The 19,193-nt window shown below is 28.2% G+C and overlaps 1 protein-coding gene across 4 annotated transcripts in view; it reads left to right on the top strand.

Annotated features, from left to right (window-relative positions):
- Positions 1–19,193, top strand: part of Gbs-70E (Glycogen binding subunit 70E) — a 33,101-nt gene that overhangs the window by 1,368 nt on the left and 12,540 nt on the right. Inside the window, exons 1-2 of one of the 4 annotated variants that reach the window (XM_015984590.2) lie at positions 14,096–14,209; positions 14,272–14,369. The exons of 1 other annotated variant lie outside the window; for it this stretch is intronic. Coding sequence is in view for 1 of the 3 variants with exons in the window: in XM_064356027.1 (XP_064212097.1) it covers positions 2,314–2,343 (30 nt within the window). In the remaining 2 variants the exon portion in view is untranslated. Of the gene's footprint in view, positions 1–2,298; positions 2,344–14,095; positions 14,370–19,193 lie in introns of those variants that run through there. 2 more of the 4 variants (XM_064356027.1, XM_962934.5) reach the window with 2 other exon arrangements.

Genomic DNA, 19,193 nt, shown 5'->3' with positions numbered 1-19,193 from the left:
ACACGTTTTGATGCATTCGTTTCTCGCCGCGCCCAACTTATTTATTTTCTTACAAAACTCGTATACCTAATTAGTTAATTACACAATAAAATCAATTACACGGTTATTTATTTTTAATTTATTAACTTTATGTCTACCTAACAGGAAAACAGAAAATCTTGTTACATACGTCAATAGAAAACACTTTTTTTTAATTCGATAGCTATTAAAACAATAAATAAAAGTTTTTATTAGACATCCTTTATACGGAGTCGTTGAAATGTATCGGTTCAGGTGAATTATTAAAAAAAACTATTCATTAAAACTTATTAAAATATGCTTAAAAGTATTTAAATTTTAGTCTCAGATGTTCATCAAATTTCTATTTCAATTTATCCTGGAATACAACGCTAACTTGATTTTTTTAAATACGTATAATTATTGTCATATTTAATATTTTTAAGAAAGCATTTTGTCTGAGTTTTGTTTTGTAACATAAAATATTAGCTGTTTCAAAACTCTGAAACGTCGCATTTTCCCAAATTATTTTTTTAAATAAGATTTATAAAATTGTAAAATAGTTATTAATGATTAGATCACTCACTGAAAGTATAAATTACATTAGCTATTATTTTTTTGAAGTGCATAAATAATTTATATTAGCTAATTTTGAGAGAAAATGCGAGGTTGGCGTTCCGCGTTTTTATAGTTTTGAAACAGCGAATAGTTTTGAAAATGTTGTCTTTATCTAATGTTGGTTCTTTCCTGCTTGAACTTTGACTAAAAAATAAGTAAAATGTGATAACAGTTTTTAAAATAAAATGTTTGTTTAAAAGTAACACATTTTAATAAAAAACATATTTAGTTACTACGAATATCTAAAGGTTGGGATATGAAATGACGTACATATAAAACGTTCCTGGATAGTTCCGTATTTTTAGATCTTAAATAAATTTTGAATTTAAAAAATCCTGCGGATTTTCGTTTTGGCTTTTAAATTTATGCTCATAACTAAGCATAGTTATTTTAAAATAACACTAAATATCGTAAAATTTAAATCATTTGTTGAGTAATTATTGATACAACTATTTTTAGGTAATTAATTTTAATTAGAAATAAGGAAAAATTCTGAAAAAATTCACATGCGTTGAAAATAATAAAACTCTGATCTTTGTGAGGTTTTTAGTTTTCGAGATATTACAAGTAAAATAGATCCAGAAATACTGAGTCTGTTGGCAACACATTTGAAAGTATTTGTGCTTGTAACTTGTAACATTACAACCGAATTCGATTTTTCTTGACAATTATTTGACGTACAACCCCACAAGAATGTTAAATTGTTGTTAACTGGAAGCGTATTTCATTAGTATCCTTAAAAATTTAAGTCCAGTGATGTCAACAGACTTAGTATTTCTGGATCAGTCTGTACTTTGAGCAGACTTACTCTGTGTGTAAAATGTAAAATGACCTAAAATGTGCAAATGATTTGCAAGTGATTTTATTATTTGTTAATTTTTGGAAATACAGTATTTCTAGAAATAATCTGAAAAGCAAAAAACTAGTTGCAGTGTCTCCAGTTGATGGAACCAAAAAGTATTCAAAAACATTTTTGGAATTTTGCAATGTTTTAGTTATACAGCGTTGGGCAAAAGTATGGAACCAAACGTTTTGTGCCTAAAGTATGTACCTTATGGAAAAACTAATTAGTTCATCATCAACTACTGTAAAATCATTTTTCAAGAAAAACTTTTTTCAATATTCATTATAGTTTTCGAGTTTTTGAAAAAAACATTTTTTTCTAATACTACGGCGATTTTTTGGTAAAAGATTATGTGGCATTTAAAGTGCTCATTTGGGAAACTGTATTTTCCAAACACGTTAGGTAAACAACTATCGTATAAAATTAAAGTTTGTTATTTACTTGGCGCAGTCGGCAAAATTCTAAAAACGCTAAATCCAGTGGATCGACATTTGAGAAGGTTTTAATTTCTTAGGCATTTTTTTAACAAAAGGGGAAGCAAAACTCCACTCTTCTGTAGGCATAAGGTAGATTTGTCACTGGTTGTTTTCAACGCAAATTCCAAATTTTCAAGTTAATCTGAACATTAAAATGTAATTATTTTCTGTAAACTGAGCTTAAGATGCAAACAACATCATTAATTTTTATTAGCATAACAATTTATCTACCCCCTATTATAGTATCGTAAACAAATTTAGCATCATTGATTCCAACTTTATTTTGATTTTTAAGAGTGCACTTTAGTGAAAAAATTGTTGGGTGCATTTTTCTAACAGATTTTTTAAATTTTTCTTTTGAAGGAACCAACAGTTTTGATGTCATCACGGTTAGGTCATCAACTGTGCGTAAGTATTTAGCTAGTGAATTAATTTGTTTGTCACCACAAAATGGGGGATTCTGGCAAGGGGGAAAATAATGATTCTGGTGAAAATATGGTAAGTAATTATCCACTTTTAAGCACACCGGGCCTCCATGATGTATATTACAGGTATATCTGCATGTTATATTTGTACAGTGCGTACCAAAAACCTATCAGGAAAATGTGAATTCTTTATTTCATTCAATTCATGTAGCATTAATTTTAAATTGGTTTGTTTATCACTATTTTTTGCAGAGCATTACGTTTAATAACAAAATGATAATTTCAACTGTCGTGTCGTATTAAAAGTTATCTGGCAAGGTTTATAAATGAGAAAAATAGTACGGAAATATTCCTTGCTACACTTGGCGCCATATACGTAATTCCTCATTTGATTCACGTGCTCAACACGAGTTTCAACTTTCTCGATTTCCGTGATCATAACTGTTAGGTTTTAAGATCTGGACTTTATCTAAAGTTTAATATTAATAAAACGTTTCATAAGTTAATGGCCATTGAATTTTTTATCAACAACCTTTAGTTGAAATTTGCTTCATTACTTGATTGGTTTCTAAAAGATGTATTGGTGGATTACTAACTCGAAATAAATTTTACAAGCTACAATTAATTAAGGGCAAGTCACATTCAGATAACCGCAGGGTTTTAGGTATATTTTCCACGTTTAGTGGCACCTTTACTGTTGGATTTACAAAATTATTGTTAGATTTTTATCTGCTTATAATTATAGTTCTTCATTATAAATTATAAATTTTTAAAGCTATTTGAAGGATCTTCTGTAACACAAGGTGATCAAGAATACGCAACAGAATTAACAACTTGGCAAATATTAAACGTAACACGTTTCTTGTTCGATTTAATTTTTAATTTAATTCCAATGACTAAAATTTTTCATTTTCATAAAGCTCTGCTGAGAAAAGTTTTCAGAATGTTTTGGCTCTAATTTCGGGCAAAATTCTATCCCAGATTCAAATGTTAGTTTTAGTTATAAAATATCGGTCACAAAGCTGCAAATAACTGCTTTAAATATTTTTGTAATGAAAACATTCCAACCAAGATTAGTGAGTTTTTTTTTCATATTTAAAACGATGTGCAACTAACTACCATCTGTAAATGAATGTGAGATCGTAGTTGGCATTAAAAGTTTGCCGTTTCTTTCAAGAAAAAACGAACAATGCTAGTATATGAAAAAATTAGTCTTACTGGTTACCTGGGTAGATTAATACTTTTCAGAAATTTTATAAAAATAAAATGATTCAATGATGTAAATTTAAATTCCAGAACCACCTTTTATAAACAGTCTGTACTATCTAAAAAGTAAGAGCTCAGAGTTCTGTGTACAGTAATGAAATAATAGTTATTTATAATAGTAATTTATAGACGATAAAATTTTATTTGAGAAAATAAATTTTATCGTCGTATACAATACAAAATTTTATACCATGATTAACAATTCTGAACGTCAAAAAATTCAACAATGAAAAAACGTCAATAACAGAAAAATAACAATGGTTGTGGACCATTTTTCTCTAGACGATTAAATTTAATTTTACCATGAACTAAACAGAGGATAAAGTAGCAATTTATCGTTTACAATGGAATCTCTGTATGTCTTTTCTTATGGATCAAATGCCCCCAGAGATTAAAAAGGGAAATGTAAAGCAACCCTAGTTTTAACTGAGCTTTAATCTTATATCGTTAAATATGTAATTATGTTTATTATGTAAAAATTTGTAATTTTTTTAAATTGGTTTTGTTATAATCAAAAGTTAAATAATTCCGAAATGAAAAGGGATAGAACCATAATAGTTTATATCAACTTGCATTATTTTTTTGCGTAGAAATTAAATTATGCAAAAAATATATAGGGTGCTCCAAATAAAAATATAACTTTGGTTTACCCTCTGTATACAACATCCTGTGTATAATAAAAATGTTTTTAGTTTGTGGGCTTTCAATCAATCTATGGGATAGTATAAACGGCATGGCAATATTCCAAATAAAAAAAATATAGTCTGATTACACACCCCTGGGCCACTCTGTATAAAGTTTGTTAATTTTTTTTTCAAAAATAAAAAAGTTACAAGGTTTCGAAAGCCAAACTAAAACACCAGGCATACTGAGGGAATTACAAGGGTGTTAATAAATCTTAGACAAATTGCAAAAAAACATAAATCAAACAAAAATGAGTTGAATGATTGAAGAAATCTGTTGAAGGGAATTAAGGACTCATAAGAATTTCCTTCTATATGTAATTCCCAAGGGAATTATGGACTACCTATCTTTTGTATCTTGATGGTTACCGTAACCAAATAAGACAATATTTGACTTTTCAACCATTCGTTTAAATGTAATAACATAAAGTTGTATTTTTTTAATAGGCATCATGGTTGTCTGACATTTTCGAAAAGCTTTTTTTTTCTGAATTGGAAACAATACAGGGTGTCTCAACTAAGACTTTCGAGCCTGATATCTCAGAGATTTGTCAACGGATTTTTATGAAATTTAAAATGCAGATATTTTAGAAGATAAAGATTAAAATCCAATTAATGCAACTCAAGTCTTAAAAACGTAATTTTTACATGCTACATGTTATGCCTTTTAAGACTTATATTAAAAAAAATATCGTCAGTGAAAAATGCTGTCAGAAAAAACTCGTTCGTGGAAGACCTCTGTTTCGCGAGAAAAATGAGAAACAAACTGTTAAACGTGGGTACAGAAGCAAAAGCGTAGATCTCTATGAGACAAATGAGCACTACCATTGAATTTTGGTCAATCCTACTCGAAGAAACGTTACTGACACGCAAGGGACATTTCACAATTAACTCTCACCTATACAAAGTTAAAAAACAATATTTTTGAGTTACTTTTGATACTGGATGCTTTAATTCTTTCAAAAAGGACTAAAAAACTGAACAACAACTGAAAAATTCTAGATACTTGAACATTCAGGACTTTGGAAATGTTTTGTACACTACTGATTGGATTTTCGTCAAAAGCTTGAATTACAGCCTCAACTATTGCTTCGTTTCCAGTGGCGTGTTTTGTCCTCACTCAATTTAGTTCAAGTACGCTTCCTGTGTGTTCAAATTATTGACGATTCTTTGAATTTTAAATTTCATAAATAACATTTCACAAAAAGTCCAACGACACTTTTGTTAGTTTTTAACGTAATTTCACCAAATTAAAACAATTTTACTTTTCTGACAGCGCGCACACTTTTGACAGTTTTTTTCAGTGGTACACTGTACAGTGGTTAATTTTTTGTGTGGCCATTTATTTTTCTGGGTTTAATGATCCAACGGTAATTTGGCTTAATTTTAAATAAAAGAAATGTGTTTAAAAATTTTATTTTTTAATTTAAGGTTATTTTTTGACCCTAATTGAAAGACCACCTCCAAAAATATGTGCATTCTAAATTTCATAATAATCCGTTGACATATAACTAAGATATTAAGCTCGAAATTCTTAGCTGAGACACCCTGTATAAATACAATTTGATATGTTTATATACTTTTGATAAAAACATATTTAAAATATTTGAAAGTAGTTGGACATGGGAAAAGTATTTCACATAAAAGGTGCGAATAATCTAGGTATTTTGTAAACGGTTATTAAAGTAAAAAATGTGAAATTATAAGAAATAAATATAATTATAGAAATAAGCTATGTTAAAGTTATTTTCATTTGAACAAATATACGATCGTCGCGCAGTTTTTAATTACATAAAAATGTGCAGAAAATTGAAAACCATATGTCACTATTTGATAACACTTTTTTATGATTTAGTGAAGTGCAATGGAAGTGAGGTTGATAATGTTATGTAATTTTTACCGCAGATGGGATTTGATTTTGGTGTTTCGATTGACATATTTTTGTAAAATATTTTTTTTAACAAGCGATCATACAATTAATAAGTTTTTTTTCCAATATTCCATGTTTAACTAGAAAATAGAATAGTAATGTAAGCTTGCCATTTTAAATCTAAAAACAAATAATTTTTATTAATCGCAAAAATTTGATCTAATAATAATTTACTATGTTGTTTTTGGATTAATTAGTGTTTAAAAAATCCTTAAATTATAAATACTTGTTAAGTAATATATTTTTTATTGTTTCTAAAATATTCTATCATTCTGTAGTGTTTAAACTCTTTGAAATTCCTCTTCAATTAAACTCGTCTTACGCATATTTGAAAGGATAAACTTTGTTACGATATTCGAAATGTAATCTGATTTTTCAAAATTTTTCTTTCGTAGTGTAAAGTTTAAGAACATTAATTAACTGCAGCTAAGCATTACATTAAGTGGGATAGCATTTTCATGGTCAACCACTGACAAATGCATAAACATTATAATATGTATATCGACCAAAAACATTGCCAACTTAGAAAACAACTTTGACTGAAATGATGGTGCTAAAAACGCTAATTAATTATTATAATAATTATAATAATAAAAAGTATTTCTTATAATTGCTCCCTACCTCACGTTTTTTCGATTTTTATTTTTTTAAATTGGTTTTTTGAAGACCTAACTGACTCGAGAATATTTGATTCAATTTTAATATATTTTTTGTTTTAAATTAAAATAATACTCTAAAATAGGTAAAATAAGTTGGCAATGTCTATAAACATGTTCGTTAACAGAAAACATAGGCTTTTCAAAGTTACTCTCAGTTGTGATTTATATCTGTCGTCTAATCCTGTTTAATAATAAATAAGAATTTCAGATTAAATTCTACTTCAATGAACTACGGCGCATTAATCAATCAAAGAACCACCAACGCTGCAACTTACAGCAAAATAAATCAGCAACATGGTGACATGAACCGATTAGGATAAGGATACTTTGGATCAAAACAAAACTAAAACAATTTGAATCATCTAGATAAGATTAGCATTTTGTTGACTGACAACGAGACTGTCTACTAATTATTGTCTACAAGAAAAAGTCGCTCTAAATAATGTAAAATTACTTCAAGTATGTTCACAAACTCCTTTCCTATTTCAATTAAAGAAGAGAGGATGGGTAATGGCCCCTAAAAAAACAGTTCAAGTTACAATTATAATTTTCGGAAATTTTATTCTTGTTTTATAATAACAGTAATGACAACCCTGTAGCCACTTGTTATAAAACTTAGTGTTAAACCAAGATTATTTCTGAAATTATTAATTAAAGTTAAAAAAAGCTAATGAAAGGGAAAATTTGAATGTTTATATTATGGTGACCTAATACGATAAAGAGATACAAATATTTACGTTGCAGAAAGTTGAAATCTTAAAATAATTTATTTATCAAAAATATTTTTATCATGTAATCGCCCACGAGCCGAGCAGTTAAAACTTTCTGTTTTATATAATACATATTTGCAGGTATTTGGTAATATTCATTTTTCATTGACTATGTTGAGAATTACGATTTTTGTTTTTTTGGGTAATTTTTTAATGTAAATAAGTATCATATTTAGAATTTCCACTACATCTAATGTAGGATTAAGACGGAACACTCTGCATATCATTGAGTTGGTGCGACGCTTTTTAAGCACACTGTATGCAAGCTTTCAAGAATTCAAGCTGAATTGTTAGTTAACATTTATTTACTAATTGTTTCAGCTTTATTTCTTTCTTTTGATCAATAATATTTTTTTTTCAAATGTATTTCTTTTCCACTCTTTGTCGAAGCTAACAAGTGCTTAACTCGCCGCACTTTGGTGTTAATTTGTTGACAATAAAATAATGGCATTGGAAACATGATAAATGTCACTGCGCACCCTTTTCTACTTTCTACATTGTTTCATCAAATCATTGATAGTTAGCTCTAAAACTTTTTCTGAAACAATTATTATGTCTGTCTATCAGTAAATTGGTTCGTATAATCCATTCTATACAAATCTCTTATTACTACCTAAATACTTTGATATTTTTTAAAGGATTTTCGATATTTATAATAATCATAATTGAGCATTGGAATAGTCATGGTAAAATTATGTAAAAAAGTCTATGTTTAAAGGAAAAATGCCGTATTTACATTATTGCAAGAGACAACGGCCGGTTTTGCCAACGACGCCAAAATTTGTTTCGGGAAAAATGTGATATGTGACGTATGCATTTTATGTGTTTATACATTTTATAACGTCCAAAAGTTATAATTAAGTCTAGGTTTTTGCAGAGCGGCCAAAACAAAATCTAACACTCATACATTAGTCAGATATTTTAAAATGTAATTTTGTTCAACAAGCAGGTATTTTTATCCTTGGTGAGTTAATTTTATAAAATTGGAGATTAAATGTGATTACATGGAATGTTCTAAATTATTCAACTGAAAAAATGTTTCAACTGTTATAATTATAAATCACGACGGTAGACAGAGTAATCGAAATTTATTGCTTAAATATTTAAATTTTTATAAATTCTAATTTCTAATGAAGATTTATACTAATGTATTTTCAAACTTGATACTGTAAATCAAGTGCATGGGTGCATACACAAAAATTTATTTCATAGTGTTGGCTCTTTCTACGCCTGTTGTAAAGAAGGTAAAAGAAACCTCTGGAATGTTCTTTAAGTTTCGAAAGAGGCAGCCCAGACAGCCGCAACAATGATTTGTAGTTGTTCAAATATTTTGTATTATTCCACATTCTAAATAAAACGTGATTTTTATGCTTTGGAAGGGATCATGTCTTATTGTCACACCAAATACCTGAGTTATGTGCACTATTTTTGTAATATTTTTTAAAATCTGTATTGAAAATCAAATTTATAAAATTCCCACTGTAATCCAGTCAAAGGAGGCTTTAAATCAAAATGTTGGTGATAAACTTTCATTTTTAATATACGAGTAAATTACTGTGATGTTTTTAAAAAATGTTAAATCGAACCCCGAGAAGAGGTTGAATAACCGAAAATAAAGTGTTTTTAAAAAATTATTTAGAATCGGTTATAGCTTGAAAGAAGTTTTAAATAAAAAGTGTAAAACACAAAATTTTACATAAAAAGTTCTCGTGACTTTTAATGATATTATTCAGATTCAAAGGGATAAAATATATAATTTTAATGTAACAACAAAAATTCTTTATATGTAAAGTTTTCTCCTAAATTCGAATCCGTAGGTGGTTTTTGGATTTTCAATTGCCTTTATTATAAAAAAAAATAAGCGAAAAATTTATGAAAACCATAAACTGAACAAATGTTGCGTTTGCATCCTCGTATCTTCCTTCTGGATAGATACTTCATTATTTTGCAAAAGATTTCTTAATTAGTCCAGATTTGTAGTGGTTATACAAGGCTAAGTTTTGATAAAAAGAAATTAAAAAATTACATTTTCTTGTAACATTGCATATTTTAGTGTAATGGAGATGAAACGAAATATTTGAAATAGGTTTTGGTTCAAGAACCATTTCTGTAATATCTGTAACACTTTATTTCGTAATTTATTTTTTGTTTTATTTTTTAGAACTTATTTATTTTGTTTTGTCTCTCTTTTGGATTTTTATGTAAGTACAGGAGATAAAAATGTCCTTATGATTTTTTTGATATACATATTATTAAAATTAACATAGAGTTGGTGCGGTTAAAAGTAAAGGTATGATAAATGAAGAGTATGTAGAACTTTAATTTTTTTAACCTTATTTTTAAAAAGCCAAATTTACCTGAAGTAAACTTTGTTGTCTATTACAAAAGTCATGCTTGCTTTGTTATTGCAAAACAGTAAAGTTAATACATGTCTTGGTAAATAAAAAAAACCTTGAAAATTTATTATCGTTTTAACTCACTATGAAGATGGATTCAGCATATACGAGTAATCAAATTGAGTATCATTTAATATACAGGATGGTCTCGATATACTCTGCCAAATAAAATCCACTAATAGGTGATTATGAGTAGAATTCTTAAATAAAAAAAATTTCTAATTTTTTTCGTGTTCGAGATAAAAATGTTTGAAAATGCCATTATTGTGATACAATTTATATCATTTATTACAAATATTAATACAAGTGATTCAAGTATGGTTTCTTAACATTTAATTCTTGGCTATGACTGATCAGTGGCGTCGAACGTGTCTGGACAAAGGTTAATTTATCCAAATAATTTTTGAACTAAGAAAAAAGGTTTTCCGAACTTGGTGGATCTTTCTAATGAACCAGAATTTTTTATAGGTTATTATATCGTGACCAATCTGTATTTAAGCTGTTTATGAATTTGAAGTTTTCGTGATATGGAATATGTATATGAGTTTTAAATAAGTTTGTTGAGTTTTTAATTACAAATTTTTTACACGTTATTTAACTATAAAAGCGACTATTTTGAAGATTTTTGTCAAAATAAGCCGAGAACTCAAAACGGCATGTTTTCAGTCAAACAGAAAACAAAAACGTAAACTTTTTCACAAGGTACTCAAAAATTCTGCAAATTAGGTTGAACATTGTGCTATTTTTACCTTTTTCACGCACTTCAGCATCAAAGTATTTTTTTGACGAAATTTGAATTTATTATACACAGGTTGTTGTATATAGGGTAGTGAACCAAAGTTTTATATTTTTAAGGGTACACACCATATATATTTTTGCATAAATTACATTTTACTAGACAAAATAACGAAACTTTGTATAAACTCAGTTTTGGAATTATTCAATTTTTGGTTTGGAAAAAAAAACAACTTTTGGAAAATCACTGCGAAGTTGTCTATGAATATTTACTGACAAATTTGCAACAAAAAAATTTAGAATACATTGCAAATAACTGAATTCTAGTTAAAGCACGCAGGTAATGTACGCAGGTAATTTTGGAAAAGCTTATTTTTTTCTGAACTCAAAACCATATAAATATAGTTTGATATTTTTATACACTTTTGATAAAAAATATATTTAAAATATTTGAAAGTAGTTGGCCATGGAAATATTATTTCGCATAAAAGGTGTGAATAATCTAGAAATTTTGTGAACGGTTATTAAAGTAAAAAATGTGAAATTATAAAAATAAGCTATGTTAAAGTTATTTTCAATTAAACAAATATATGATCATCGCAGATTTTAATCACATAAAAAATGTGCAGAAAATTGTAAACGATGTGTCACTACCATTTGATTACACTTTTTTATGATTTAGTGAAGTGCAATGGAGGTGACGTTGATAATGTTCTGTATTTTTTTACCGCAGATGGAATTTGATTATGGTGTTTGGATTGACATTTTTTTGTAAAATAAAATTTTATTGACAGGCAGTCATACAATTATAAAGATTTTTCTTCTTCCGACATTAGATATTAAAGATTGTAAAATAGAATGCCATTTTAAATATAAAAACAAATAATTTTTATTAATCGCAAAAATTTGATTTAATAATAATTTATTATGCTGTTTTTGAATTAATTAGGGTTTAGAAAATCATTAAATTATAAATACTTGTTGAGTAATACACTTTTCATAGTTTTAATTAAAAATCCAAAATTTTTTCATGGCCTACTATAAAGAAAAAGCAAAATGTTTTGTTTAAAATAAGCTTTTCGAAAATGTCATAGTCATCTATGATTCCTATTTAAAAAAAATACAACTTTATGTTATTACAGTTAAACGAATGGTTGAAAAAAATCACTGATAACAATTTTACATTTTTTGAAAAAAAGTGCCTCTGTAATGTCTGTGTTTCAAATGTGTATCTGATAACAGATACACATCTTATTATAAAATAAGAAAGATATAAATTTTTTAAGATTTCGCTAAAATGACAACTTTTGTTTATAAGTCAAAAACAAAAACACGCTAGCGAGATGCGGTTTTGACCAAAATTATTTTCTCAAAAAGATCCCTTATTCGGACATCTAAAATGCACCACTCCGTACAGGTGTGCAAAAACGGAAATAGTTGAATAACTATTCAAATATTTTTTTCAAATGAACCATCATATATTTGTTTTCACATGGCGACGGCATTTTTGATAAGCGTTCTACTGGTATGGGTTTGTACGGCGTGTTCCAAGTTTTATGGTCGAGACAAAAATAAATATTTCTAGTTGGTTAAAAAAAATTAATTATTCCAATGATAGAGTATTAATTACGCTATCATTTGACTCCGTAATATTGTCCAAAATTTTTAAGGTATTGCTGTGAGACTTTAAAAACCAACTTTGCTGAAATAGAATTATGCGAAAGTTGATAGCTTTTGAGTAATTTATGGCAGACTTTGTGGTAATTGGTGATCAGGTCAGAATTCCTTGACAGTAGAAAAAGGTTCGTTATAATGTTTACAATCTCTCCGGGGCCATGCGGTCTATTGTCAAGAAATTCTGACCTGATCATCACAATACTACAAAGCCCGTCATAAATTATTCGAGCTTTTAGATGTCTAATATTAAAATCTTGATTACTCAAAATCTATCAACTTGCGCATAATTCTATTTTAGCAGTAGTTAGGGTTCTAAAGATTAGAGGAATTTTACTATATAGAAAATATAACAATAACTTAAAACAAAATCACAAAACTGGTTTCAATGTCTCACAGCAATACCTTAAATATTTTGAACAATATCAAAGTATCAAATGGTAGCCTAAATAATTCCGTATCGTTTAGACTAATAATTTATTATTTTACTTGTTTATTTTATTTTTGCCCCGACCGTAAAACTTGGAACAGCCTGTATAACAAATTTGTATTTTTAGGATTTGTCTCAAAAATGTATTTCATTGCAAGAAAATTTGTTAGCCTAGCATCTGATAAGTCAAATGGTAATTTATTTTTTAACATATAATAATGTGACTAATTACATTACTAATCTCGTTATGACTTGATACATAAATAAATTTCACTCAACAAGAATTAATAATGAAATAAATAAATAAAGAAATATTTTATTGAAAACTTAATGAGAAATTTTATATTTGCTAAACAAACCGCAAATTATGAGAAAGCTTATGAAAAATGCTATCGATAGGTGTAAACAGATACATGGCCTTTTATTAGAAAAAAATAGTTATTTAACTTTTTGCGATTAAGCTCACCCTGTACATTAGGTGCGTGTTTCAACTAAAAGTCGACTATTTGCTAAAACTACAAAGTATTCCAAGATTTTCTGTTGCAAATTTTTCGGGCAATATGCATAGGCGACTTCGCAGTAATTTTTCAAAAGTTGTTCTTATTTATAACAAAAAGTTGATTAATTCTGAAACGGAAGGAGATAGACCTGTAACAAAGTACATTATTTTTTCACAAAGATACAGTTATGTAAAAATATTTCACCGCCCTACATCAAACACCCTGTGTATAATAAAAATGTTTTAAGTTTTGTGGATTTTAAGTAGATCGGATAATGAAAACGACATGGCAATATTTCAAATAGCAGAAAAGCAGGAACTTTTTTTCGGAGAATTTATTGTCAATGATTTTGTTAACTATCTGTTTAGCTGCAATAACATAAAGTTGAAGTTTTTTAAATGAAAATCATTGACGGGTGTGACACTTTTGCAAAGCTATTTTTTTAAGCTAAACCCTTTCTCGAGGGTTGAAACAAAAAATTCTTTAACTAAACGTTTTTAAATACATAAATCTTTTTAATATCTAGGTAATACCTACCTGAGTTACTGCACTACTTTTATTACATTTTTTTAAAACTGTATTGAGAATCAAATTTGTGAAATACCTATTTTGTGGTGCCCTCGTGCCATTATCGGAGTTCACAGGTTCACCACATGTTATTTATCTAAATAAGTTCTCTGGTGGGGCACCGGCGTTTCCAAAGGCGAATGCTATTTGCCGGCCAGTCAGAAGTTTGTTCCCATCAAAGTGTGTGGTGTTACGCACTCACACCAATAATAACTAAAATAACTTTTCATTCAAAAAATGTAAATCCCCACACTTGTAATCTTTATTTTTTTCATTAATTTATTTATTTATTTCTGTACAGATAGTAGTGTTATATTTGAATTAATTATCAAACATGTTTGTCCAGTCATAAATAAATTGGTGTGTAGTGTGTGTGAGAAGGAGTACCTTAAAAAATCGGTGAGTACTATTTTTACTATTTCTACGAATTGAATGCATAATTATTTCTAATAATAAACCTACCTCAATGTTGTTGGAAAGGTCGCAGTGCTAAATTTGTCGCCTCAGACAAGGCCGGCAGACTCTGTTTGAGCAAATGCCAATCTTTATTGATTATATGCTGTAAAAACAAGATAACGAACGATGTAAAAATATCAGTTGCATCTTGCCTATTTCATAGATAATAATTATTAACAGTGCACTTATGCATATTTTCACATTCACCAAAGTGTAGCTATGGTTTTTAAAGTCAGTGAACCTTTAAATATGCTGCATCACAATTTAAGTGGAGCACAAGAATTATTTCATTAAAATATCATTTATTTTTATGTATTGGTATAAGGCATGCAGCAGTTGCAAGATAATTCTGTTTGTTCTATTTTGGAATCATAATGTCCCAAATGCGGGCACAAGCTGGCCTAAGCAAACCAAACTTGTCCTGTCAGAAACAGAATTAAATTGTTTTTTTCGAAGGCAAAATAAAATTGTGTATGTACCACGGGCTTTAAATGTTCGCGATTGTGCTCTTAATTACATAAAATAACCAGTAGTACTTTCATACATTTTTAATCAAAGTAGTTAAATTTAAAATGTTGGGTCATAGAATGGTATAAAAATAGAGCTATTTTATAGAGTTATAAAACTGTATAGTTGGCTGCGATGATTGCTAAAATAGGTAGTTTGTTATAAAATATAGTTCATGCTTGAAATATTAAAATGCTGAATTCAATTATGATAATAAAATTTTTACTACAAATTTAATCGAACTACACAGTTCAGTTTTAGATAATTTTTAATGCATTTTTTGAAACTACTGTGCAACATGTCTTTGGTTTACAGAGCGAAACAGTTCCTTGTATCGACATTCACTGAAACCTCCCTAATTTGGTAATCTTTGTATAATAAAAGGAAAAAATATGAGAAGTTATCACATTTTGTGCGACGTAGTGGTGCTTTTCTATTTTCTTTTGTAAAGTTGCTATGATTATTATGGGCTTGAGCACATAGAGTAATTTAAAAGCAAAACATAAGAAATTGTTAAGACTTGAAAAATAACTTTGCGAAAGGATATCATAATCATATAAAGAGAGAGAAAATAAATTCAAAATTATTTGTCAGAATTTTTTAAAACTACTCTTATAAATGTTCTTAATATATATTTTAAGTCCATTTTTTTAAACAATTGTTAAATGTTGTCATATTGGTATGAGTCACTTACATGTACCTATACAGGGTTAGTCTTAACTTGGACGCGTAAACTATACAGGGTGATTCGTTTAGGACCTACATTAGAAACTTTTTACCTTCTATCATTGCTTGCGCTTTTAAATTTTGTATACGATCCAAATCGACCATTTTGAGTACAACTAAAATATTTAATCTGAACATCCGGAACAATGAAAAATTATTAAAATTTATTAAAATATCACAGGCCTTAAATCCTTTGCGATAAGTAAATAATTTTTTTTGTATCCGATAACCGAAGGGCTTTCTTGAATTTTCAAAATTGTCAGTTGCTAAAACTTTAGGCTAGTAATATATTTTCAAAATAAAAAAATAGGATGTAGCTCTATTTTTTCAAATGGAACGACAATTTTTTTATTTTTGGAAATAATTACAAAAAGGCTCGCAAAAACGGATGTTACTTTATAATTTTCATCGTTAATCAAATAGGTCTTCTAACGATTGTCAAACTTTAACATTTTATTTAGTTTTTAGCCGATTTATTATCGAATTATTTAATTGTGGTTTGTTATAACTTTTGACTTTTAACTTCTTGAATAAAAATGGTAGACAAATCGAACATTTCTTTTAAATAATAACACAACTTTATTGTTTTTTTTTGAAAATTTACTCGATTAAAAATGAAATTAATGAGATAAAATTTAATTTTTTGCCATTATTTGAAAAATTGCAAGAGATAGATATAGAAAATGTTGATAAAAGTCTTCATAAAAATCGATGTTTTTTTGGTTGCCATAGAAAAAACAAGGTCGATTCATTTGAAGAAACTGTTATAGTCATTTTTTGATTATCATTTTCAAAAAATTATAGTAGCTTGGCAATTTAATAGTTGACATTCTTAAAGATTTTAAAAGACTCTCCAAACTTATAATTATCAAATGCCATATTTGTAACTTGTAACTTATTGAAAAGGGTTTCAGAAGTGTAATATTTTGAATCATTTATCATTTAAAACTTCAATGTTGGCGACCATTTATTATAGTTCTACAAGTTCAGCCATTTTGAAAATAATTTAATTAAACTCAGAATGGTTGCTTTGGTTTGTATACAAAATTTTTAACCTCTTGTTATATTAAAAAAAAGAATCTGCCTGTATATCTAACCTTACTGCAGGCTGTTTTTTAATAGTTGGAGTTTTTCAGACGAGGAAATTTTGTAATATAGATATAATTTATGTATTTATGATATCAAGCAATATGAGATAATTTTCGAAAACTGCTATTTTGGCTTGATACTCATTTGAGAGAAAGTTGTATTGGAGAGTGGTCTCAATCCGTTTTCTGTTGTAGATAGACAGATAGTACAAACACCTGTAATTTTTCGATTATTATTGGATTTTTCTGGATGTATGACGTTATTTTTGTAGAAATAAATTAGGACAATTGTTCTTAAAATTTTTTTATTTAGTGGTTTTGGTATTTTTGTGACAGCATTTTAAATGTGAAAAGTGAAAACTGGGACAACTACCAACCGAGAAATTATTGAAATAATGATTAAGTTAAACTGTCGTCCTAGTAGAACCATTTTGCTTTCTTTGTTATCTTCAGTTACTGACAATTATTCTTCAACATTTTAGTCAAAGTGGATTTTTATTGGGTATTGACAACACTGAATAATATAGAAATGGAAAATATGACATTTGGCAATTTCCAAATAAGAGGTCATTTTGGTTTGAAACTACATGATATAATGTAAAAATAACATCACAATGCAAAATTTTAAAATTACCTGTTATATTGAACATTCCATGTTGTCCTAAAAACGTCTGTTTCTATTCTAATGTGCTAATGAATATTATGCGAAATCTCAAAGAACATTTATTTTTCAGTGCTAATATAAAAACAAAGAAAGAATCTTCTAAAAAGAAGCAGTTAATCTGTCGTAAATTGTAAACATTATCATTGGGTAGATCATCGTAAAAGAATTCGCAGAAAAGTGCAATAAACAGCCGCAAGAAATTTTAAGTTTCTTTTATTATAATAATGAACACCGATTTAAAAATATTATATAAATATCTACTTTTAAAATATATTTAAACATATTAATCTAGATGATATACCTACATATTTTACAAAATTAAATTCCAGTTAATAATAGGTAGGTACTAAAATTGTTTAAATTGAGTAACTACAAGGACAGTGTGTACAATGCTATAAATTATTCAAAATTTATCTAAATATTCTTTATTAAAAAATTATTTACCTTTACATATAAATACCAACGAATACTTGAATTACCTAAAATTACGAATATTTTCATTATGTATTAAAAATTACGAACTGCTTTATTATTCTGTTCTTTAACTCGCCGTGCAAATAAGTAAATTTCAGTTTTAAAACTTAAAAACCAATAACTAGTTTGCTAGCGTTTCGGTAGTAATTTCAGAACTTGTTGAAAAAAAAAGGTTTATCAAGAGAAATGCACAAATAGAAACGTGAATAATTTAAATCCAACGACATATATTTACAATCAAGTAGGTGATAGCAAACATGCTACGCTATGATCATGTAGGAAATGAAATAGGAAATGTACGCACCTATATGTTCGCAATATGTTATGTAGGTGCAGAAGTCATTAACTCAAACTGTTAACTCAAGTAACAAAATAGTCCATGTATGTAGGTGCAGCTACTACACTTATAGGGAACAGAAAAATTTTTTTTGGCAAAAATTTGTTAACTAAGTAATTGCAATCCAAATATGGTTGTAGGCTGCCACACCTCACCTGTGCAGTAATTAAGAGAAGAAAAGTGTTGTAGTTACAGTGCTGTATTCTTCTGTTGGAATAACTAAGCGAAGATTAAACAATGGTAATAAAATATTATGTAGCAATAAAAGTTAGTACCTCTTGTAGGAGAAACAAGCACCTGAGGCGCGAGCTTTTGTATTATTCCTAGTCAATTAAAACTTGACGTTATTTATTGTACACGTTCGTCAGTTGAAATACAATTGTGTGTGTTTGTGCTAATGAAATATTATATAAAATATAGATCAGACCTCGTAGGTAGACATTCCTGTTATATCCAGAATGAAATGAGGTAGAAAAAGACTCCACCTTTCCATATACGGCTCGAGGCCTTCTACATCAATTCTCTGCCATTGAAATGATTCTTATCGCAAGTCTTTCATTAATTTCGAATTGACAATTATTACGATTCTTAGTGTGATACTGATAAGCTGGTTTGTGACCGAATTAAAAATAAAGTACAGAAACTAGACTCGAAAACAAGCTGTGTGTGCGTGATAGCTTCATGATTCTTATTGCAAGCAGAATAAATGAAAATGTCCTTTAACCGACAAGTTTTACTTCTTACATAATTTACAAGACTGTCTAGAACCCTCCAAGTATTGACCTTTAAACAAAACTAAGGTGAACCGGGGATTTTGTTAAGTTGAAATATGTTAATCTATAAATAGTAACACATCTACAAGTTCATCGAATCAGCCAGTTACTGCATGTGCATGAAGATTGAAGACCTCAAAATAACTTGCCCGGAATAAATTATTGAGCCCCACTACCACTGTCTCGTATCACGCGACA

Source organism: Tribolium castaneum, chromosome 4 (genome assembly GCF_031307605.1).
Source record: "Tribolium castaneum strain GA2 chromosome 4, icTriCast1.1, whole genome shotgun sequence".
Taxonomy (NCBI): domain Eukaryota; kingdom Metazoa; phylum Arthropoda; class Insecta; order Coleoptera; family Tenebrionidae; genus Tribolium; species Tribolium castaneum.
Note: the sequence above shows the minus strand (reverse complement) of the source record. Positions and strands in the feature narration are given on the sequence as shown.